This window comes from Apus apus, chromosome 3 (assembly GCF_020740795.1).
Source record: "Apus apus isolate bApuApu2 chromosome 3, bApuApu2.pri.cur, whole genome shotgun sequence".
In the NCBI taxonomy this organism is placed as follows: Eukaryota; Metazoa; Chordata; class Aves; order Apodiformes; family Apodidae; genus Apus; species Apus apus.
The window spans coordinates 44,663,396-44,688,312 of record NC_067284.1 but is presented as its reverse complement, the minus strand read 5'-3'; the positions used below and the strand labels follow the sequence as shown (position 1 = coordinate 44,688,312).

At 42.7% G+C, this 24,917-nt stretch overlaps 1 protein-coding gene across 5 annotated transcripts in view; it reads right to left on the bottom strand.

The window, feature by feature from the left end:
• SPTBN1 (spectrin beta, non-erythrocytic 1) overlaps nucleotides 1–24,917 on the bottom strand; it is a 130,840-nt gene that overhangs the window by 29,438 nt on the left and 76,485 nt on the right. For all 5 annotated transcript variants that reach the window (XM_051615810.1, XM_051615812.1, XM_051615809.1 and 2 more), the window contains 15 exons: nucleotides 21,377–21,528; nucleotides 16,215–16,388; nucleotides 14,971–15,062; nucleotides 13,797–13,877; nucleotides 12,891–13,006; nucleotides 11,768–11,880; nucleotides 10,943–11,130; nucleotides 9,763–9,880; nucleotides 8,390–8,548; nucleotides 7,473–7,775; nucleotides 6,518–6,671; nucleotides 4,948–5,818; nucleotides 4,690–4,827; nucleotides 3,329–4,085; nucleotides 2,882–3,084 (listed from right to left, as the gene is read on the bottom strand). In XM_051615810.1, the coding sequence (XP_051471770.1) occupies nucleotides 2,882–3,084; nucleotides 3,329–4,085; nucleotides 4,690–4,827; nucleotides 4,948–5,818; nucleotides 6,518–6,671; nucleotides 7,473–7,775; nucleotides 8,390–8,548; nucleotides 9,763–9,880; nucleotides 10,943–11,130; nucleotides 11,768–11,880; nucleotides 12,891–13,006; nucleotides 13,797–13,877; nucleotides 14,971–15,062; nucleotides 16,215–16,388; nucleotides 21,377–21,528 (3,619 nt within the window). The remainder of the gene's footprint in view (nucleotides 1–2,881; nucleotides 3,085–3,328; nucleotides 4,086–4,689; nucleotides 4,828–4,947; nucleotides 5,819–6,517; nucleotides 6,672–7,472; nucleotides 7,776–8,389; nucleotides 8,549–9,762; nucleotides 9,881–10,942; nucleotides 11,131–11,767; nucleotides 11,881–12,890; nucleotides 13,007–13,796; nucleotides 13,878–14,970; nucleotides 15,063–16,214; nucleotides 16,389–21,376; nucleotides 21,529–24,917) is intronic.

Sequence of the window (24,917 nt, the reverse complement as noted above, 5' to 3'; positions counted from 1 at the left end):
AGCAGCACCTAGGGCTGCATTAAAAGGGGGCTTCCCTATGCATATATTGAAGAGGCAGCCTCAGATCCAGAGGTCCAAGCTAAGCCAGATCTACATGGCAAAATGGGAGATACAGAATATACTGTAGCCAGTTAAAATATCAGGGCATCTTCCTTCTGTGGCAACATCATGAAGAATCTAAAACAGGAAAGTAAAGAATCTAAAACAGGAAAATGAGATCTGTTCAGCACAAGGAGGTGTCTGACTCAAATTATTTCAAGAGCAGAGCACCAAAATTTGCCACAGTGTCCCATGCTGGCTCCCCAGAGGCCCCTGAGAATGTGAACAATGCTGAAAACTGACAAAATCACTTGTGGTTTAACTGTAAGCCTGTGGGTTTCAAAGCCAGCGCAGGAATAATAAATCTTACACATAGCATGAACACAACTGCCTGCTAAGAATACTGAGATATATGCAAGACAATTTTAGTTTCTTTAGCTGTCCCAGCAAGAAAGAGGCACTCGCCTTTCTGAATGGGCAAGAACAACAATTATTTCCATTCTCTGTTGAGCAGAAAGTTGCATAAATACAACATTTGATGACAACCAGATCCAGATGACAATCTGAGTCAGATCTGCCACTGTCTTTAAACTAAATCTCATCTGCAGAATCAGGGAGGCCATGGGTAGGCACTTGCACTTTTCCAAGAGAAAATGGAGAACTTGCCTCCCCCTCCAGATGGCAGAAAACAGCAGCAGAAGTCACCAAAGCAGGAACAGCAGCACCAGGGAAACCAGTTTCTTTCCCAGTTGGAAAAGCTAGCTAGTGATACCTTTATGCAAAACCCATCTTCTCTTTCCCTCACCCTTTTTCCATGTTCTTATTTCCTGTGAACTACAGTAAAAGATTGTGCTGAAGTGTTTATCTGCTATTGCACAGCACCACACTGCATCTGCACCCCCCTCTCCTTCCTTAGTCTGATGCCTACCACATCTCTTCAGTTGGTGACCATTTTAGGGCAGGGTCTGTCTGCTGTATCAACAGACAGTGGGATCTCCTCTGGAATAGCTTGAAAGCATGACTGTAAAAGGTACTGTTAACAAATACTAAAAACTACAAAGAGTTCCACATGGGAAGTATGGAGCCACTGCATATTTTTGTACTTGTTTGTTTTGGTCCTTTGTTATACATCCAGGTGGAGCTTGGTTGGGAGAGTGATTTTTTCTGAAACCAAAGAGGCTTCCTTTGCTACCACTCCCACTACACCCAGCCCTAAGGCTTTGTTCTTGAGGCTTATCAGCCCTACAGACTCAGAGAGCAATCCCACGGATTTCCTGAATAGCAGAGCACCGGATGGTTTTTGCAGCGCTCTGCATAAATAGCTTTAGAATTGAGGAAACATGTTGGGAAAAAAGTGGGCTTAAAAAAAGACAGTCTCTAGGACTTGCCTGCCATTCAAAGTAGGAACTCCAGCACACGTCCCACAGCCAGGATGGCCCAGGTGGCCAGCTGGGGAGACACAGGACAATGGAGACACAGAGGAGTGGCTGCACTGAGGGGAAACAGCACGAACCTCTCTGCAGGACAGAGGGTGAAGCCATCTCCCACTGCAACTACTTCAGAACAGACTGCAAGAAGCAGTTGACCATATGCTACCTTGGTTGCTATCTTTTAATATTCCAAAAGCTGCAGAAAGAAGACACCTGATCAGAAGGCCAGGATAAAGTCCTCCTGGTTTCATATATGGATGGGAAAACTTATAGCAGAGGACACTAAAAGTCAGAGACTGTAAACAAAGATAATTAATTTCCTAGCTTTCACCTTATTTGCTTTCATACAATCTCCTCTTCCTAGCCTCTGCAGATTCTCATTGGGATCTAAAGACAGTCAAGCTGGTTAGAGAGAGAACGAGAACATGAGGTAACCTTGGGCTTAGGTTGTCAGAGGACTCAGAAGCCCACAGTAAACTCTGGGAACACGATTATCTGCCTCTCTTGAAGCCCCGAGCCACAGGTGAAGTGGGTACATCCACAGAGGGACATATTTGCCAAACCAGGAAAGGCACAACGTTTTCTGAACTACTTCAGCTTCTCCTTGAAGACAAAGGCATCTGAGCTTAGGGGCTGTGGGACGGTGCAAGTCTGATAGAAGGGCTGTCAGTAGAAGCTGACACAAAGGTTGTTTATGAGCTTACTGCTGTGTTCTGACACTCAGGACTGAAAAGCGCCTTGAAAGACTCCACTATTATTCAAACCAAAAGCAGAAAGAACCATGAATCATCACCTCCAAAACTGAACATTTGGTTTTCAAAGAAAAAGAAACTCTTAACATTTGATAGCATCCATGCCACAGTCAAAGAGCAAAAGACTTGTTCTAGGATGAAAGAGGAATTTGTACCAATGCTTCCTAATCTGATTTCAGAAGGGCCAGACAAGTTGGAAAAGGCGATCAAAGCCAAGCAGGTGGGGTGGATACAATGGCAATTACACTCTTGAAGGACCACATTCCTTCCTCAGAGGAAGGACAGAAATTCATTATTGCAATTAAATCAGCTAGGAGGTAGCAGAGGAAACTAAAACTTGCAGAACCAAGTACAGCGAAGTGCTACAGCTCCCACGGTAACATAAAATCTGTTAATGCTCCAAGAATTATACAGCAACACTTGTACAGCCAAATTCTGGGTAGTGAGCTCATTACCTACTAAGTCTCCAGAAAATGGGAGAGATAATATTTAATAAAGATTAGCCTGGCACATTTTTGAAACATTACAATTCTTATGTTTCCACAGGACAAACAGTCTGCAACAGACATTTTCTAACATGTTACTTTGCCTTTGGATTCATCTCTCAGAGACCAGAATTAAAGTATGAACTGCTACATTCTGCCATCGTTCCGACCTTACCTGTCATCAATCGAGTCCACTTTCTCCTGGATTTTATCTGAGTTAATGTTCCCATCACTAACTAGCCTCCTGCCAGTCTCTACAACTGCATTGATCTTTTCTTCATTAGCATCCATCGTGGTCATGAAATCCTCCTGTTTTTTAATAGCAGCTTCTGCTCCTTCCAAGGTAGTGGGCATTTCTGTGTGCGCCAAAACATACTCCTGTAATTAGAGCAGAAATCAGATAAAAAAAAATGTTATGCTCAGCCTGTGCTGTCTGCTCCAACAACAGATTCACCACATACAAAAAGAAATATCTCCCAAGAGCAGTTAGAAGTAAAATACAAAATGCAAATTATAGTTAAAAAAAGAGGCAATTTATCTGTTTACAAACAGATTTGGCTCTCCTGCCAAATGATCTTGTTTGTTAACTGCTTGCAGCATAAGTTCCATCTTGACCACTTACCTGGTTATTAAGAAATGCTTCTGCTTGCTTGGTATCTCTGAGAAACAGCTGATAGGCATGAGACTGGGAAAGGAGATTCTGTCTGTTCTCCCACATTTTGTGAAGTTCATTCCATCCTGTGTCCAAAGCTTGTAGGCGCTGGCGTAAGAACATGTACTGTGCATCAGTTTGCCCTTGTGTCACCATCTCACCCATGTCCCTCATTTTCTGATAATCTTCCTCATAATTGTTGATCTCATTCTTAATATTCTCATGCTGAGTGAGCAGCTTCTCAGCCTCTGTCAGTGTGTTTGGCATATCTTCGGATGCAATTGCTGTCTGAGTTCTGGATAGCCAAGACTGGAAGTCATCCAGATCTCTCAGGAACTGCTGCAGTTTGCTGGCCTCTCCAAGAGATTCTTCCCGGTTCTTGAGGGTGGTCTTCATTTCTTCCCACACATCATTGATCTCTGCGAGCCGTGAAAGGATAGCCTGTGCCTGGTCAGGATGCTCAGATTCCAACTTTTCTGCCTCTTTTTGCAGGTCACTTAGCTTGGCTTCAATGGCTACCAGGTCACGTTCCATGCCCGTCAGCTTCCTCTGCAGGGCCATCACTCCAGCTAGATCATTACCCAGGTCTTGTGTGGATTCGATCACTTTGGTCTTTTCCCTGATCCAAGACTTGGTTTCATTACATTCAAGATGGTAGTTCTGGATACTCAAAGCAGAGAGTAGAGCATCCTTCTTCCTGTCTACCAATTCTCTGAATTGGCTCCATCTGAAATGAAAAGCAGAGAAATTGAGATTTGTGTATAATGAAAAGGATATGGCAACATTGCTGAATGCATAGGTGTTCGTATTAGCTTGGTAAGCCATAAAGTTTTGTCAGTCCTTCTCACATCATTGATAGTTGTAGAAAAACAAGCACTAACCAAGCTATGGTATACATCAGCATATGAAAAGTGCCAGCAACACTGAGTCCTTAAAAGTATAATTTTTTCTCAAGTGAAAAATTGCTAGTTACATCTACTTTTCAGGCTAAATGAACTCTCTTGGTTTATTTTGAAGCCAACAAATGAGATTACATGAAATTATTTTGCCTTCTTTTTTATCCTAATAGTCATTACAGTAAATTTGCAGCTCTCAAATCAAGGTACTGATACACTCAGGGCCTGATTGAAGTTGACAGCAAAACTCCATCTGTTAATTAAATATTTGAAAGACACAGCTCTTTTCCCTTCTGAAGCTTTAAAGGCCTACCCTGAAGATACTCCAGGCAACATTATCAGAATATCTTAAGAAACCCACACAAGAACCACAAATGACCCCACTGTACATGTTTCAGCCAGTGTCATGTTCATGAGTGCAAGGCCTTCACTTACCTTGTGTTGAGCTTATCTTGCTGGGCTTTGATCTCCTTCTCGCTGGGATGGCCGCTGTGCATTAGCTGTCTAGCAATTTGGTTCACTACTGCGACACGGGAGGCCTGATTGTTCATTTCTGGTTCTAAGCTTTCAAACCTGGAGGGACGGGGGAACAAATAAGAAAAGATCACAGAGGCATTAGAGAATCTGAGCTACAGGCAAGCTGAGAAAGGCAGCTGGTGTATTCCCCAAACTTCCTGGTAAAGGTATTCTCACCTGTGCTGGATCACTTCCAGGTCCTCCAGCTTCTCTGGAATCTGCATGTTATTCAGCCACTTCTCCTTTTCGTCAATCCAAAGTTCACAAGCATCTGCCTCACTGAACATCTTATACAGAGCGAGGGTATCCTGCAAGGCCTGTTTACGCAGCCGAGTCAGCTCAGCAACCTCTTTGTATCTTTCCTCTATTCCGGACAATCTGCCTTGCACGTCTGGAGAACCAGCATGCTCCTGTGGTAGAGCCTTTGCTTGCTCGTGAAGAGAGTCAATGGTTGGCCGGTAGCTTGCAATCTCTTCAGCCACATCTTTGTGTTTCTTGACCAAGGACTGAGTGGAATATTCATCGTGGCCAACATCGTTGCTGGAGACAATCTTGAGGATGTCCAACATCCATGCATCAATGTCATCAGCGTCAGCCTGGAACTGGTGAAGGAGAGAGGCTTCCTCCAGACGCTTCTTCCTAACGGCAGATAACTGTTCCAAGTTAGCCCACTGCTCCCGGATATCCTTAATTCTTTCTATGATTTTCTCAGACCCAAAATGCTCTTCCGCAATCATGTCTTCACCTTCTTTTATTGCCTGCTGAAAGTGGCCGCTACGACCACTCATTTCGTCTTCAAATGCCTTATGTTTACTCAAGAGACGGACAACACTGGTTAGGTCCTTCCCATAGTCATCAGATGACAGGATCTGCTCCTTCTCCCTGATCCAACCTTCTTCTTCAGCCATTTCCCAGAAGAACTTCCAGAGACGCCGGGACTCCTCCAGGCGGGCCCGGCGCTCAGCTGCAAGCTGGCATAGCTCTTGGTAACAGAACTCCATGTGAGCGACGCGGTCCCTGATGACCTGCGGGTCACACGGTTTGTAACCTGCTCAGACAGAGAATGGACATTACAACTTGGACCCCGCCGTTGTCATCTCTACAGCTGCGACACACTCAGAGCTCTTAACTCCATCTATGAAGTTCACATAACAGAATTCAGAGAGTCCTGAACGTGAATGTGAACTTTTCAAGCTCTACCATACAGTAACACAGATCAGAAAATACTATTCTTTGCTTAAAGGCAAAAAACAACCCAAATCAAGCAAACCTGAAAGGAAAGATATTAATGAGTGTTTTCAGTGAAACAAAATTCACTACTCTAGATTTGTACCAGCTTCACACACAAAACTGCACAAAATTAACATAATTTACTCTAGTTAATTACACTGTTTACTGGAGTTGCTTTTATTTTGCATAAATTGGGACAATTTCAGACTGAGTCCAATAATTTGTACTGTTTGTATTAGACACAAAGAAGGGGGAATTAATAGTGACTACTTTGAAGTTACAGCAGCTGCTGGTTAGGAGCGTGACAGCCCATGCAGAACACAATGCCACAATGAAGTCCTGAGCAGGTACCTGGACAAATTAATCATTGACACAGAGAGTAAAGAAGGAACAAATGAAGCTGGATTCTCTTATTCTAGTGCTGAATTTAACCCAACATGCACTGCAGAACTAATGAGGCTTGCATATAACCTCATGTGTAATTAAGACGAAGAAGGACATGCTGGCTGCTAGTTACCTTCTCCATCGGTGGCAAACTTCTGAGCAGATGCGTTGACCCCTCTCACTCTCTCAGCCTGAATAGCAATATCAGCTTCCACAAGAGCATGTTTCTGCAACAGGTCTTCAACTCCTAACAAGTGCTTGCCATAGTCTTGAGACAGCAGAAGCACCTGATCAAAATGTAGAAGATGAGTAAAATGGGCAGAAAGACATAAGCTGTTTGTTTTTTAGTGACTCTAAGCATAATGCTGTTCTCTGGGGTTATATTGATTTAAATCCAGGGAAACACCAGGCCCATGAGGGGAGCCATTTCAAATGTACAGAGACAAGGATGATATGAGTATGAGCCAATAATTTTTCAATCACTGGCAACTGTGAAGAACCTGACTGCTCTTAAATGCATTTTTAAGTCAAGGATGATGAGAAGCTACGTCAGCCCAGCGGGACCAATGGAAAGCACTCAGTCCAGGTGCTGTGAGCTGCCCCTGAGCTACACACATCCTCCTTTCCTCCAACAGCATCCAAGTTCTGCTGGCTGATGGACAAGAAAAAAATCACATCCCAGGAGTACACACAGGAAGAAATTCCTGCTTTTTAAAGCACAGAGGTGAAGAGGTGACTTGTTCCCCAAGTAAATTGTGATGAAGAGAGGTTATTTAACTCCCACACCCAAATCATCATCCTTACCCAGGCACTGTGATCAAAGTGTCTGGCCCTTATGAGACAGGCATGAAGCAGAAAAGTAGCTTTTTATAGGGGCAAAACTGTTCTTTTTCCTAACATGTTTTTAATCTTTATTTTTAAAAAATATAATCATAAGGTAAGGGAATTTGCTCACTGCTCTTGAATGTGGATCTGCTGCATTTGTTTATTAAACCAGAGGGGCAAAATGAATCTTAAAAGCTTACACAAAAGGACATCTACACCTCTCTGGAATGTTTGGTTCACATTCTCAACTGGCTAACACCTACCTTCATCTCATCCATCCAGTCCATAATGTACAACATTTCCTGGAAAATCTTCTGCAGACCAAGATTCATCTCCAGCCGCTGCCTCCGTGCCCTGAGCAGCTCCAGTAGATACTCCCACAGGCGTATAACGTTGTCCTTTCTTGCAGTAATGCGCTTGATATCATGATAATTTTCAGTCTCTAGCTCCTTTGCCACCGCGACCACGGCCTGGACTCGTTCCTCGTAGGCTGCAATGTCTGTTTCAATGGCCTCATGCTTTTTCGTTGCGGCCTCCACCGCTGGAAGGTCAAAGCCAAAATTATCCTGTAAAGACAGAGACGCTTCTTCAGGAATGGCTGTGAGGAGAAAAGCCCTCCTGCTTGTAACATGATTTCTGATTGTGCAGGATACACTTGCTAGCAAACCTGGGATCTCAAAATGCTCTGACAAGTCTTCTTGAATAAAATCAGAGATACCTCTGATAATCAGAGAACCACTCATAGGATCAGAAGTATAATTTACTGCCCTGGAGGAAGAATCATAGTGGCCATCAGGATTAAGCTGGGGTTTGGGGTTTTTTTTAAAGTCACCCTTAGTATTAAAAAATAAAACTAAATTCTGGGCTAATTCCACTGCATTAACCAAACTATTCAAATAAACAAAATCTTGACTGTGGGTAGATATTTCTACATCAGTATCTCCTGAGTACAGAGTGATAGATTCAAGGAAGCGATACCCAAATGCATTAAAGGTAGGACACACAGTACATGCACATACACACTAAATAGGCATTTGTACACACATACAACAAACAAAATGTACATAGTTTCAGCGAAATATGAGACACAGACGAAGAAATGTTCTCTTTGCAAGAAATGTATCCTATAATTACTCATGGGAGTCATTTTAGTCACACAGAGAATTTCAGAAAGCAGCACCTGAGAAACGAGACGCTGATTTTCACTTAGCCAAGTTTCTCTCATAGCTGCCTTGCGATCAAATCTGCGTGCCAGTTGTTCCAGTTTCTCTTGTCTGATGAGCTCATTTCGCAGTGCCAGTTCTCTTTCATGTTCAGCTTTTTCCAGTCTTTCCCAGGCCTGAAGACGTGGAGAAAAAACACACATCTTCTAAACACACATTCTTACAGGATTATGATAAATCACACCATTTTTGCATGAAATCAGGACTGAAGTCACTACAGCCTATTTTCACAAAACTGGCTTATTTATTTATATGCCAATAAAACTGGTTTATACTGGCTGGCCTTACACCTTGCCTGCTAATAAATACACATAGGACGTAACGTTTGTTCTCAACTCATCCATACGTTTTCTGAGCAAGGGGTATAAGACTTGCTTATCTCAGACAAATTTTCTTGAGTTTGTTTGGGTTTTGCCTCCAACAAAGCCTAAGCAAACCACCTGGCTTGAACATGTAAGAGAATACTTGTTTAAAAACACATTTGGTGCATACGAGTCCTTTTTTCCCTCACAGCCAAAAGTTATTCACATGCATGACATTAATACTACAAAATGTAGAAGTCTTAGAAACATGTTGAAATCCAGCTAATCACCTTTCAGATCTTCTTACAAACAACAAAAATACCCACAATTAAACACAAACTACCTGAGATTCTTCTAAATCCTAACAGATGTGAAACTGCCTGAAGTCCAGGTATTTCAGGAATTCATAGGGGCTGTGCAGTTTACTGCTCTCTAGGATGGAGACTGAGGCAACAGACACCTCCAACAGCTGCGCTGGGAATGCCAAGCCCGATCAAACACAAAAGAGGAAAGCTCATAGTTTCAAGTTGTTTGTTATCCTTGAGAGAGCTCATCAGCTCTGCTGCTGTTCTGCCAGCTGCACCAGCATAAAAAAGCCACAGAAACCCTGAGAGGGAACCCACAAGATTGGTCATGGCGCTTCCTTCATTCTCCTAGCCTGTGAGCAGAGGGCTGAGGTGCAAACGGGGAGGGTTACGATGCCTGGATATTGTTGTTACTTTCAGTCTATCAACACTAACAGCCAGGACCCCAGGGAAGTGAGGCAGGGCTACCAGATCCATAGCCAACTGCACAGGATGACCGAGCATTCCTCCAGTGCAGAGGATCTTACAGCTGCTGAAGACACCCAGGGGTTTGGTCGAGATTAGTGAGTCTGAGCTATAAGAAAAGGCCACCCCACCTTGCCCATCCCTCATGGTCCCCACATCAAGGCTGGAGACAGCAAATGTGTTTCCTCCCAGTACACTGAGAGACTGAAGGACAGCAATGAAATCCCAAGTCGCAGCAGAGGAGCTGGCTCAGTTTACCTTGTTAATGTCAGAGATGAGTTTGCCCTCCCTTGGCATGTACACTTTCTGATTGTTGGCTCTCATTTTGCTTTGGATGGTAAAAAGCAGAACTTCTAGGTTTCCTTTTTCTGTAAATCTAAACAAAATTTTGCAAAATAATTGAGTTACAATAAAGCTTTCATTATTACTAAGGTATTATAAAGCACTTCCTTAAAATATTGACATAAATGCAGCATTCAGATAAACACCGTCATCTTGTGTCAAAGCTGGAAGCAATTGAAACAGCCCACACATCTCCAGGAACCAGTTGGGTCAAACAAAAAAGAAACTTCAGAGAAGTCAGTTGTCTGTGTGTTTGGTTTTAAACCTCCTTGGGGAACAGAAGACCGATTTTTTTATTATTTTTTTTTAATTCTATTATGTACACTGTCCTAGTTTACTCTATCAACTCAAGAAATTGAAGTTTTATTTAAAGTCCACTGCAGTCAATAAACTCTTCCCACTATCTTCCCTGAGTTATACGCCTGGGAAATAAACAAACTCCATAGGCACTAGGGAATAGACTGCAATTTTAGAAGATGTCTGGCTACTCTGTACTATTTTGGATTGTGATTATTATCCATTAGAACTTCTGTTAGACCAAATAAAAATAAACAGATCTGATGCTAAAAAAACTTCTCAGAAATAAGCTGCACAGTTTTGGTTATATCAGTTTTAGTAAGCACAGCCATGTTGTACAAAGACAGACATACTTCCTCTTGATTTTGCATAAGCAATAAGATTCTTTTAATAGCAGTGTGTTGGTATTACATGCCGCTAGCAAGCAAGGCTGGTGATATTACTATGCTATTCCCACTCATCTTGTAAGGCAGGCATCTCAGTAAAGTGGCAACTTCCAGGCCTCTGAGGTCCTGCAGGCACAGGATCACCAAGACACACTTCTTATCATTACTGGGTTTGTCTTTGTTATTATCATGTGCCTATCAAACAGCAGAAAGCAAAAAGGCTCCCAGTAATAATGATGAGTGCCAATTAGAAACCTGGTATTTGGGTTTGTTCAGCGAAAAACATTCTTAAGCCAAGATTAGAATTCCTTGGATGTGTTTGTTTGTTTGTTTGTTTGTTTAAAAAAAAAATAAATCAATGACTGACTAAACAAAACCAGACCAGTGTTGTTTCAAGTGAAGAACAAAATTACTTGGGTGGTTTCTCCACGGTGCGGTAAGTGTTGAAAGCCTGTAGCTGCTGTTGCACACCAACCAGCGAGTTGGCAAATTTGCGATTGTTGAGGATGATAATGGTTTGCTCAATCCACTCCAGAAGGTCAGAAGCCAGCGATTCATATTTTTCAATCATCTTCTCCGTTTCAATGGCATTGTCAAGCACCTGCAACAAGCAGCACAACAGAACATGAATAACAAGGGCAGTGCCCTTCAGAGGCATTTAAATCCACCAGCCTACATAAAAGAAAATGTTGGGAGACTTGACTTATGAACCAGGCCACTGGCTCCTGAGCACCCCAGGGGCTGGGATCCCTGAGGAATCAGGGCTTTGCATTTTTCAGTGAATTCCCATGATCCCACAGCAATCAAGGGGCAGAGCTGAGGCTTACAAAAGGATTCACGTTCTGTCTGCCAGCTGTAAAGACTGAGGCAACTTTGCCAAAGGGTGGAGAATGACTGCACGTTTTTTAAAGGAGGGACTTTTCTGGGCTCCAGAAGAGACAGAGGACCCAGAGGGTGAGGAACAGTTAATGAGAAAGGAAAAGCAGCAATGATGCAAAATTAACAAGCAAAAATAAACCACCAGCCATATGTTTTCTAATACGAGGCAGCTGGAAATTAACTGCTCCTCACAGTCATACAGGAATATTTAAGATTCAAAACACACTCAACAGCAAAACTGAAAACTACCATACAGTGGGCTCCTAAGAAACTAACAAACAAGAGGAAAAAAAAACCAAGAAAAAAAATCAGGAAAATGTCAGCTGCTTTATAACAATTTAAAATTTGAGCTTGCAAACCTTTCCAATACGTTTTCCTTCAACAGCTAAAGCTTTCATCTTGGAGAAGTAGTGGTAATATGTCACCACATAGGTGATGATTGACTTCTCATCAGGATGATCAACACTGATATCTGCAAACCAAACAAGAGTTGTCTTTAGCATATTGTGGGTGCAAGGGTTAAAACAACAAAGCTAATAATGCAACAAAGATGCGTCTAAGAGTCAGAGAGACGGGTTCAGTGGCAGTTCAGTTCCTAAGATTCATCTCCTAATCAAAAATATGTTCAGCAGCCTTGGACTGGTTCTGGATTAGTTGGTGTTGCACAGCATTGAACTCTGCTGCTAAGAAGTGTTGCTTGATCTCTTGGTCTTAGCGTGGGCTCCGGGCCTTTGGGCCTTAGAGTCAGGCTTCAGACTTCAGCTTGCACACAGCTGAACACCTCCTCTAGGGTCTGTGTGAGTTGACAGAACTACTGTTAACTGAGGACCTCGATGCAATATCAGTATTTGGAGAGAAGAATTCAAATGCAGTAGTAAGTCTGTCCAGGCAAATCTTCTGAGAGATACAGATGGAAAACGAATTATTTCCTTTCCTGCAGCAATTCTGAGGCACTGACAAAAAAGCAAGAAGAAACCTGCCCAAACACATAGCCTCTATTTGCCGCGTGACAAGAAAGTTCCTTGTCCTAGCATTGCGAGCCCGCCTTCCAATATGCATGAGCATGAACACACTCATGAAAGCTAAAACTCAGGCTTAAACTCACTGACCATCTGTGAAAGGAGCTGCTAAATATTTGCTGAAACCCACATCATTCATCTTCCAGCTCACAGAAATAAAGTGTTTCTCAAAGCAGATCAGAAGGATGGCTCTAACTGAAATGATTTTATGTATACATGGCAGTCCACTGGTCTTGTCAAATGGAGAAAAATAAACACAGGATTAAGGGCTCTTGTGCTACTGCTGCTCAGTCCACTGCAGACATCTTGCATTCTCTCCTTGGCTCCCTAGCTGTATCACCAGGTAAGTCAGCAGCATCCAGCTTCTCTCTAATACAAAAAGCTATGACAAAGCTATGCCCCAATACTAGGAGGGGTGGGAGAAAAGGGCCCACAAAGCGCAATGAATTGCAGGAATTCTTACCCTCGGGGTCCAGGAGCTTAGTAAGACCAAGGTGTTGCTCTGCAAGGTTAAAAGCATTCTGCAGATTGTAGTGTGCATTTGATTTCTTCAGCTTGTCAAAATCAATCAGATCAGGCCTAGACAGGATGGAAAATTCTTTAGATTTCCCGAAGCACAATTCAGCCACCCTCAAATGAACAAATGCACTAAAATACTCAACCCTCAGAAAACCTGACCCACCCCACTGCCAAGGTTTGCCTGCCCAGTAGCCCCACGCATTTCAGCCAGGGCATTAAAGGAATGCAGCAGTGCCTAGCACACGCCATGGCAGAACCTAGTTTTTACCAGAGATAAAGGTGACTTGGAGAAGAAAGGAACAAAGTTGTGGTCATGCAGTCTGTCCTTATCGCCATCTAAGTCTGCAAGCTGTCCCAACAGCTTCACCTGAGCTTGCCAATAAGCAGCAGACCCAGCCATGGCAATGTCTAGCACTAGATTTCTTTGTGCAGGCTGCTATTATCTCATGCCCCCCTCCCACTCCCGAATTCCAAGTGACCAGATGCAATCATGGGTTACTCAGTAAGGTACAAAAACTTTTTTTCTGACATGGCCAGTTCCAAATGAAAACAATCATGTGTATAATTTATTCTCCTGAAACCAAACACAACCTATTTTGACTTGTGATGTGAGAAGCTGTCTCCCAGATTGATGTCAGTTATTAACTTTTGGGACAACAAGATGAGCTCACGGGGACCACAAGAGCTACAAAGCTGTAAAGCAAGGCAAGTTGCTGTAAAACTTCCAGCAATTCTTTGATTTTCTCCTCTCCACAGGTTTTAAAATCAAGCTGCAACGTACGACAAAACCCAGTGAACACCACAACAGTCCAAGCTTTCAAAATCCATAAAGACCTTTATCCACACATACCTGTGCTTGTGTATTAGTGCATTGAAAGCCATCCCATCCCTCCAGCTTGTGGTAAAGTTGTGAATGTTGACGTTGGGGTAACTGACAGAACAATAAAACAAAGAAAGCACAATCAATACAGCTGTCACTAAAAGCTGCTTGCAGGAGCGACACTTATTTTAAACCTAGGGGTGGAATATTTCCATCCCACAATGGACAATTTATTATCATGCCTGCTCTCTAATAGGAGACTGACTTCAGAGATACATGCACTTCATCTGGTCTTGGAAACCCTGCAGAATTGGTATCCATTCCAGAGAAAGGCTCTAAATGAACTTTGAAGTAATCACTTGAAGTATGATTTTATAACTTGCTACCCAACCTGCAAGCCTGTGAGATTTCACGTCCCTGGAAGTCTAAGGCCTGCTCCTGATTTAGCTGCTGCCAAAGGTACTCAAACACCATGTTCAAGAGAAGAGCAGGAACAGCAGTAGGAACAGAAAGGAGTAAAGCCTGATGGCTGCAGAGGCCATAAGAGCAGTGGCACATAAACTTCTCCTTGAAATTGTCTGCTGTCCCAGGCCATCTTCAAGGACTGACCCTAGTCACTGACTTTTAAACAAAGTCCATATGATAGCCACTTTTGTGGCTTACAGGTACACCAATGCAAAATTTGTTTGTTTGGTGAAGTCTCCAAGAATTTCAGGCTGCTCATAAACCACTTTCAAAACAGTTCTTAGAAGGAGAAGATGGAATGCTCCAAGAATAATGCTGATGTGCCCCAAGTCATCACAGGGACACCCAAGTTTCACAGAGGAAACATACTGAATCTCTGCAAACGGGTATTTAGTTATGCATAATTAATGTTAATGTCAGAGAAAGACATTTTGGAAATACTTCCATATATAGGAAAAGAGGGAGAAATAGGTGGCAAACACATGAAGCATCATTATTTCTTCAGAGTAGGGTAAAAAAGAGTCAGTATACTACTATATGTTCATGATTATCAGATTGATATGTTTATCACACAGCATTAATATAATAAATTCAGAATTTTCTGACTTGTAAACATCAACTCACTTCTCTTAGTTGAATCCACTGAAGAAAAGATATCTGTTTGCCCATTTAAAATTATTTCAATGAAAACTCAAAATGCTGTAAGAGCTTTAGAGATAAACACTTAATCCACACTCACCCAGCTGTCTTCATCTGGCACCACAAAAGCAAAGCATCTTTAGCAGATTTCTTCTCCTTGTTGTCCTCAGTTTCAACACTGATATCTTGGATCTAAAATTAACACAGAAGGTTTAAATACTTCTCTGAGAAATCACATTGTTTGCCTTTTTTGAAAAGATGAAAGGAATTATATCACTATATAAGTACCAAAGGAAATCTATGATGACAGGCATGATGGAAGCAGGTGAATGCTTTTCCTCACTTAAGAGCATTCATGTCAAAAGAAAGCTTCATCTGCCCTTATTTTACTGGAGAATTAGTTCTTGTTTAGTTCACTGACAAAACAGTTTAAACTTCATGGGAAAACTTCTTCCAAAGTGTCAAGGCAAATCCTGCCCTATACAGTATTATGGTGTCACCCTGTCATGTGTCTCCCACAGGAAACTGAGCAGCACCAATGTCAAACTTGGAGGAAATAGTGTTTGCCCTTGGCAGCATCACAACTATGTATTCCAGATTCTAGGCCATTACCCAGTTTTTTAAAAGAGGAAAAAGAAAAGGAAGTAAGTTTTTACTTCATATGGACAAATACATCTCATTTTATGGATATATTTCATTGCTTTTTAAAGAGTATTGTAGCTTCAGTGAAGTTCCACTGCTGTCACTGAAAGTTAAGAAAACACTTTCATATTAGGCAAAACACCAAAATTAAGATAATGTTAAATCTTTTCATTATTTATTACTATGTTATTTATTATCAATTATATATTTGTTATATTAATGTATTACCCTTTCTGCAAAAGGACATTTTTAACTGAGGACAAAGACCAACATGCAAGTTGTTGGAAAACAAGGAATCTCAGCCTTGAGCTGGAACACTATAACAATTCCTGTGGGCACCCTTAATCTGCTTCACTGCAAAGTCAGCCAGGTTAATGATAATCATCACAAAGGTGAAGAGCAGCTGAGGGTAGCAGATCCTCCTAGGTCTATGGCTGGAGCTTCATATTTACTAGTAATTTTTAAATAAAACCACTCTCCACACAGGAAACTCCCACTGGCTGCCACTACAGATCTGCAGCATCACAAGGACTAATTTATCTGCTTCCTTAGCTCTGGAGCATGTCCTGCCAAACACTAGGCACCTTTCACTCCCATCATTTCAGAGGGCCTGGAAGCACTCTGCTCCTAAAAAGCAGAATATTACAAACAAACATGGGAAAACTCCAATGTGTATATATCTGTGTATTTATACATCTTTACCTGGAATCTCAGGATAATAGTCCAAATAAGGCCAAGTGTCAGCCTGTGATTCCCATCCACAATATCATGAGATCCCATGTTTTCTAGGTGCACTCTTTGCTCTTTCAGGAACTGAAGGGCTTTATCAACATTCTCCAGGCAATGGATGCGCATCCTTCCCTTAGTTGGTTTAGGCTAGAAGGTAAAAGGGAGAAGGTAAACTTGTGTTACTGTAGATGGAAGGAAAAATCAAAGTGCTTGTTAACTCTTCAGTCCAGGCAGGTGAGTCACCATGTTGTCCACTACCAGCCAGCAACACTGCAGGTGTTTGTTCTTCAAATTCCACAGACACCACCGCTCTTTGTATCTTACAGCACATTTACACATGACAACGTTCAACCCTTGGTGGAAATGCGCATGTCCCAGCTCTGAGTGGCACACTCTGGACACCAATTTAATTTGCCCTTCAAAGTATTTTGCCTGCTTACTTCCTTCATCTTTTCTGTCCAATATATTTATTTACTAGCTGGAAGATAAATTATTTTGCTAAGTTCATGCCACACCTGTTACATTTTCCCAAGATGCTTTTTTTCTCCAGTACAAGTTCTTCCACACTTAAAAAGAAGGTTCTGCAAAGATAAAGATATGAAACAAACTGGTAACTGGAACACACTGCCAACAGAGGGGATTGCTAATGAGTGCTCCAGAGAGTATCTGTTAATAGAGGGACACACTGTCCAAAAAAGGCAGCTCAGATTTGGACCATAAGCTACTCAGTAAAACTTCCCTAGGAGGAAACATCATTGCCTTTTTTCGGTCAGTTGAAATAGAATAGATAGTATGAAAATAACAGAAGATATTTATTCCAAACAACTTCTGCATAAGAAAAGAAAGTAAAAACAGTAATAAAAAATCAGCCACACCAATGTGACATAATCTTACAAAGGCCCAGTGCAAATGAAAAAAGCCATGAATATATTAACAGCATGTAGAAGTCTGCTGTAAAACCGAACACAATTAAAGCAACTTTGTTCTGCAGATAAGGAGTACAGCTGAACAGCCCCATTCGGTGCTCACTGAGATGTGACCAAAGGTACTCAGCCAAGCTACTAATTGACATAATTTCCTTGTTTTCTACATTGAATGTAATTAACTGGCCATGGAAATAGCTCAGGCAAAATCCTTGCCTCAGACTGCATTCAAGGGGAAGAGCTTCAGCCTGAGCCATATTACGGTCCCTAGAAACAGTAGCCTGTACAAGAATGGGTGATAAAGATGAAATGCGTGCCCTTCAGGACACACAACCCCCAAGGTCACTAGTTTCACTTCAGCTTTCAGTCAGCATGGTTCTCCTCCAAAGGCCAGGTAACCATGCAGAGAAAAGCCAACCCACAACACCCAGCAAGGCCAAGAATTTCCAGGAACCTGCCACTGCTTTTGGGTACAAAAGTCCCTCTGAAGAGGCACGAGCTGCATGTACACCCTCTTATGCACACACCATACAGCACAAACACTGCCAGAACAGGGTGCAGAGCCACAGGGTGAATGGGAGCAAGAGTGAGGTTACACAGTGGGCTGGAATCAACCGCAGATCCCTTGGGATCAGCAGGGACAATCTGGGATCCATCCTTTTGCTGGTACCATCAGTCACCCAGGAGTGTGGTAAGCTGCACCACAGGTTAAATTTCTTCTTGCAGAGCAGAGGTAGGAAGGTTGTTCCAAGGGTGGGAGTGGGAGCACCTGGCTGAGGGGAAGGCTGAGGCCAGCCTGAGCCAGGCCCACCATGGCTCCGGCCTACCACCACACCTGAGAGCTCAAAGCAGCTTCACAAGTGCTCATTGCAACCATGATGTTCCCAAAACACAGGAACGCCTGTGATAGTGGCCATTTCTAAGCAGCAGTGGCAGACCTGAACTGTCCCCTTTGCCTCAGTGTTGCCCTTCTCACTCACCCAGGCAGCAACGGCGCTGCCTTTCATGCCTCCAGTTACCAAGCTGAAATTTGTTTTAAAAGCTCCTCTTCTGCTCTTAGAAGCTCCAGCACCAAGGTGACCAAGCTCATACCATTCATGATAGAGGTTTTATTTAGTTCATAAGACTGCCTGCTCCCACCCATCCTCTGTACAAGGACACGCTCTCCAACTAAAAACCCAGGAACAAAAACCTTCAGGTTACTGACAAGATTTTTTCTCCCACAAACACAACAACTGTGCATGTCCAAGAAGACATTTCAAATTCCTGCATGGATGAGAAGGTCAGTGCCACCTGGCCAAAAAATCATCAGGCACCCTGAGAAGACAGCAGATTCTCTTTATCTGTCCCCAGGCACTGGCAGGCCATGCAGTTTAAGCCTCTGATCTGCAAATGGAAGAGGAAGAGGAGTCTGAGGCAGGTTTGTTCAAGGTGTGGCAGCTCTTGCCACGCTCTCCTGCACAGCCCTGGATGAGACATGGGCAGAGGCCACTTTCACATTCACTGGGCTCAGGTGGACCCAGGAATTAAACAGGAGGAAGGAAAGCATGTTGAATGCATCACTTGTATTTGACTCAAGAGTCTTCACACGCATGTTATCAGGGAAAATTGTTTTACGTCAAAAATCTTTCCTTTTCCAACAGAAAATGTGACAGAACTTACTACAGAGAATCTGCTTAAATAGTTTGACCTTTGAGCATCCAGGATTTGTAAGGAATTTACTAATCCTTTTTATAGTTATGGAAGAAACTCAGCTAAATGCTTGATTTTATGCTGAAAACAATTCTCAGCTTTATTTTTCTGTTTGGTAGAAGCTGGTTAACAGTGTGTGCAAACAAAATTACAAATGTCTTTTCATACTGGCTGGATTCTTTCCACTTTGCTCAGTGAGCCTATTGCATGCTATCACTTTATTTCTAAATACCATGCTGTACAGAGGGCCTTAGGTATAGGGTTTGGACTAGAATTAGGAATCAAGCTGGGCAAAGAGAGGGAGATGCCATCGTTGCCCTTATTGGACACTCTCATTTTGAGTTTCTCCAACACACCTTCAAGCATTCTTGGTTTTCATCATCAAAAATTACAACAGCTGTTGAGAAATACAGAGTTTGTGTAGATGAAGCTGGAGATCTTACAGAGGGCAAAGAGCAGTCCAGCCACCCTGATTACTATCCTAAATCCCAGACTGCTCCATAGGCATATGACTCCAGCTTCAGAATCTGAATCCTGATTTCAACAGTGAGAAAACAATTCCCGTTTGTTCTACTGCATCAGTAAACACAACATATTAAAATAATTATCCAGGGTAGTTTCTGTGTTTGTTTCTTGTTTTCTAACCATCTGACGTTTCTTGTCTTGATTTTAAGCTTTCTGCATAAGATACTGCCTTTAGACTTCTGCTTGGGTATCATGCAATTGTCAGACCAATACCAGCTAAAATAAATTTTAAAAAGTTGGAGGACGCCAGCAAGTGGATGCTACGTGCCTATCCCCCTGGAATATTTTTGGTGTGTGTAATTGTCTCAAGGTTTAGTGCATTGCATTATCTGTAGGCTTGTTTGCAGAGGAAGGTGTGGTGGAATGTACTGTTCAAACACAGACTGCTGTCCTCCATCCTGAGATAAGGAAGCTACAAAAAGCATTTGTGGTGGAGCAGGCAGCTGCCAATGCAATATGAGAGCGATGATGCAAGTGCAGATCCAGCCTTCTCACCGGGTGGCTCCTGCACCCTCCCCACCCCAGCAGCTGCGTAAGCTCTGTTTGCATATTTCCAAACCTGGAGTGAAAAATGTAAATGAATCATGCAGCAAGAGTCACATGACTGGTCTGGGCTTCAACACTGCTATTTGACACTGAAAGTCAAATCCTCGCAGGCAGATACGGAGAATTAAACAGGGGTGTCATGGCTGCTGTCTGAATCCTCAAATAATGGGGTATGTTGGTCTCAGTTATTCCTGTACAAATAACCTCTGCTACCGGCAATGAACATGTCAAACCTAACCCCTCACTGAAGTAAATCATTTGGCATAGAGAGAAACATGTTTTGAGCAAATGGTAGTTGACAAACATTGAGATGAGCTCCCTCCATCCACACAGAGTACTTCTACACACACCAGTTTCCCTGCCCTCACAAATGCATTTAGAAAGCTCCCTCTCCTGCCCTACTGTACAGACACCACACTGTGGGCCATATGTTCAAGTCATTAACCAGAGTCTTAAGCCATGGATCTCCCATTAATAGTTGAGTGCTTGATGACAAGCGATTACACAGTCATGTAGCCCTAGGTCTTAGCTAAAGACCCGTATTTCTTTGAAAAGATTGCTTTAAATTAGGTAGTTAAGAGCACAAGCCATCATTTAAGAAACAGAATGAAAAACTGATACCCAGCCATTTCCTGACATCCCCAGTTTTTCTGTCATGCAGCAGCATTTTTAACTACAGGAATTTTCTTAGTCAGCACTCACTCCCTTGTGCTGGTTATCAAAGGGGCTCTCTCAGCATATTCAAAGACAGAATTTGCCCCATTCATTTAAATTAATTGTAGCTATTCCCCTAACCAAAGAAAATCCAAGCCTTGTCCATCCTAGTAAAACCAAGTGCACCCAGGAGCATTCCTGAGCAGAGGGGTGCAGTTAACACCACAGCCAAAACTGCTGCAATGCTTCCCAGGGTGGACCTGGCCTTCTCCAGCCAGCTGTCCTCCACACACCCCCAGCACACTCCAGGGAAGGGAGAAGGGATGTTCCAGGCCTCAGGCTGGCAGGCAGACTGCACACAGCCACCTGCATCTGCAGCCTGTGTTTACTAGCACAGAAACAGGCCAGCTGGCCACAATTCCCAGGAACGCTCCTCAGCACATCAAATTCACCACTACCAAGACAATCTAAGTGGCTGGAGGACATTTAGTGCTCTGGTCCTGTCAGATGCAGGAGCAGGGAGTACACTGCTGGAAGCATGCAGCATCCCACCAGCAAGGAACCTTTGAAGGACACCTCCTTCAATACCTACTGAAAACAACAGGAACATAATTTATTGGTGTCTGGATCCAGCTGAAGCAATATAATTATTTTTTTTTTAATATGTAAAAAGGCATTTGCAGCTCTGCACGCTCGGTACTCAGTTTTGCTGTATGTCAGTTGAGCAAAGGATTCAACAAAAGAACACCCAAACCCAAAACAAAATCCCCACAATGAGTATTAATAAACACTTACAAGTCTTTCTCCTGAAAGAACTTCCAGAAGTTTGATGAGCATCCTTCCATCGCGAAGGTCAGTGTACAAATCTGTGATTCTGCAGGACACACGTGCCAAGTGGGAATTAACCCACTTGGTGAAAGTCTTCTTCTGAACTGCCTCACGTTCATCTGTTAGGAAAACAACACAATGTTACTCAAAATAAAACACACTATATGTACCTATATGAATATGTGAAGTTCAAACATGTTTAATATCAACGGAAAGGTACGACTTTTCTTCTTAGCAGATCACTGAAAAAAAGCTGGGACTTTTCACTGAAAATCCACCTCTCCTTCTATTTCATGACATTTTTAATATCAGTGGGAATTTTGCTATCTACAGAATAAAGTGGAAGTATAGACTGCAGACTTACTTGCTGCTCAGATAAGCAGCTTTCTGGAGGTCTAAAGAGGTCTCTTTTAGAGCTACACTGTAAAAGCCCCTCTGGACTGCTCAAACTGTCCAGTAATGTGATCAAGAGTTTTCTTCCACCACTGGAAAAACAAGCCAACTTCTGCTCTTGAATACGCACACAAAACCACAACAGATCCCCTGAAATACCAGAAGTCACTTTGGATTAAGATAGGTACTAAAGAGAGCGGACATCAAAGCTTCCTGTTTACTTTCTTCCCTTCTCATTACAATATTTACTTGCAGATCTGACATTTCTAACTCTATTTACATAATGTCAAGATGAACTTTTCCATAACTGCATATTTGAAGTAGACTTGCATTTATTTAAAGCCACAGAAAAATAGGTTCTTTCCACCTTATCTTCCCAGAGTCTTTCATAACTGTTTATACATGAAAACATTGGCTACTGGAGCTCTCTTAATGCACAGGCTAACTCAGGTCCACATTAATTCAGAAACTCCTGAACAGCTATCTGCCAAGCAAAGAATTCTCACACAGAAAATGTCATACATCTTTGTGGTTAAATTATTTTGCCAAGGGCTTTGGATAAAGCCCTACCTTGTTAGCAAAAAGTCACTTCACTAAGAACTATTATAGACCAAATTGGTCAAAACAAAGATGCTCTGCCATCAGTCTTCTTCAAGTCATTGGCATGTTCAGCAACAGGATAGGAAGACTGGTAAACCCTAAACGAAAATATAACACATCCAGCTCTGAAAACTGATTGCTTGAAGCACAGAAAATGTTAATGACGGTGCAGATCAATGTATAGTTTGTATCTGACTACCCAGGGTTTCAGTGGATGCTGCCCTTCAAAATGAAAGAGACAGTCCCTTCCTGGCACCACTGTGTGGTGGGACATGATCCCAGCATGTTCATAACCAGTTACAGCCTCCACACCTGCAAGACCTCAGGGATAGCAGCAAAAGCCTGATTTTGGTGACAAGGAATCAGATAGAAGCTGAGGCTGAAGCAGACAGAAATTTGGGAAACGAGAAAAAAAATAAAGACAGTAAGAAAAGAATTCAAAGTAGAATGGTGGTAAGGAGGAAGAATCTGACAGACAGTGGGAGAGCAGACCAGTGGCAGTTGCCCAATTTCATAAACCCCACCCCAAGATTTCAGTTCCTCCCATGTATTTTGAATTTACTCTTGCTGCACGACCGTGTGGCAGGACGTGCCCAAGGCTAATGCACTGCAACTGTCCCATTTGTAAGAGCTTTTACCTACCTACAAGGCGTGAAATTAAGAAAATAGGACTTGGAAAGATGTAAAAGACAGGGTTTGTGATAAAACACCAGTTTGCTTTCAATGAATCGACAGTTCGGGTTACTCTTGTTTGTCCTCATGCTGTGCAGAGCAGAGGGTTGCTAAAATAAAGCTAGCAGGAAATTAGCAATAACTGCAGCTTGCTTTCCAGTGAGGAGCCAAGTGCAACTTCTCAAAAGAAGCAACGTGTTACCCTCCGCAGCTACTCAAACCTCAGCCCCCTGCTCTGCCCAGACCCCACCAATGCTCCATGAGCCCTTTGCTGCCAAGACATCACAGGCTCAGCAGCATGGGGCTGTTCCATGCATCATTAGAAAGCACTGAGACAACAGCAGAATGGCCAGTTTGTCAGAAATCCCAAACCTTGCCCCAGCAAGACAATGCTATATAAAAAAAGATAGCCTCTGCAGCACCTCCTAACTGTGTTGCAATCCATACCAGTGGTGTAACAACACAGCTTGTTCAATCTCGGACCAAAGGAAAAAAAAAACAACATATCTGACTAGTGGAAACAGTTGTTTATTCAAGTAATAATTTAAATATAGTCTCTGCTAACCTTAAATATGTATTTTACGTACTATTTATAGCAAGTTCCTGGGAATGCTGTATCTGCATGTCTGCTTGTCTAGTAATCCATGCTCTTAGTTGAAGTTTTTTTTTTAATGAGTCACAGAATAAAAACCTTGCAATAGCTGGTGCTTTTTAAAGAAAATCCCAACAGAAATTACCACATCTGCCTTCACCAGCTTGAACAAGCCCCAAAACAGCTCAGCAAGTTTGTTTATTTAATCACTGTAGTCTCTACATAGAAGCACAACATTCAGAGATCCCTGTGGTTTCATTCACTCCAAAGAGAAATATGGATTGACAGGATCCTAAAAAGAGCTGGACATAGAAAATATTATGTAAAACAAAAACAAAAAACAAAAAAACATGTTGTTTTAGTACAAAATGACAAAGGGTCAGAACCCACTTTTGAACAGATTAAAGACATGACATGGGAAACAGTGATGTGCCAAATCAGGTTGTGTAAACTTTGGTGTCGTGTTAATTGATACTAGCTTAGGATCTGTTTTTATTGAAGGGAACTCAACAGATCAGCCAGCTCCAGGCAACTCATCCAGGGAAGGAAGATGGGTCCCTCCTGCACATGGCACTGATGTGGCCCAGGGGTCAGTCTCCCAGAAAGGCTTCCCCACCCCAGCACAATAGCTGGGCCTCAAAGTGGAGGTGAAAGTGCATTCTTCAGGCAGTGGGGATTCAGGAAAACCATCCTGAGAAAGTTCCAGTGACTCATTTTGTCCTGTTGCCTCATCATTCTTAAGTGCACCGAATTATCGGAGAGGGAGAGGACAGGAATACAGCCTCCCCATCCAGCTGGAGGTCCTCTGTGCTTTGGTCACTGATTCTTGGTGCTGTTACACCAGTTTTCTTTAGTCTAGTGCAGATGTAGTTGCTGCCTCTCCCCTTCTGCCTTCCCGTTTCCCCTGCCTCACTCTCTGTGGTCCTCCATTTCCTGTTTATGGTGAGAGGCTGAAGGGCTGGGTTGGTTTTGCTGGTTCCTCACCTCCGCACTCGCTCTCATCTTCGCTCCTCTCACCTGATCCCCACCCATCCTCTGCAGCGCCGGCCTCTTCCCTGTTTGCCCCGCCAGATCAAAATAGTGTGAAAATCTCTACCCAGACCACAGCTGTGATGAATTCAGCACTAACTCTACATAGAATCAGACTGGCTTGGGTTGGAAGGGACCTTATAGATCATCGAGGCCAACCCCCCTGCCATGGGCAGGGACAACTCCCACTATAGGCAGGGTTGCTCAAAGCCCCTTCCAACC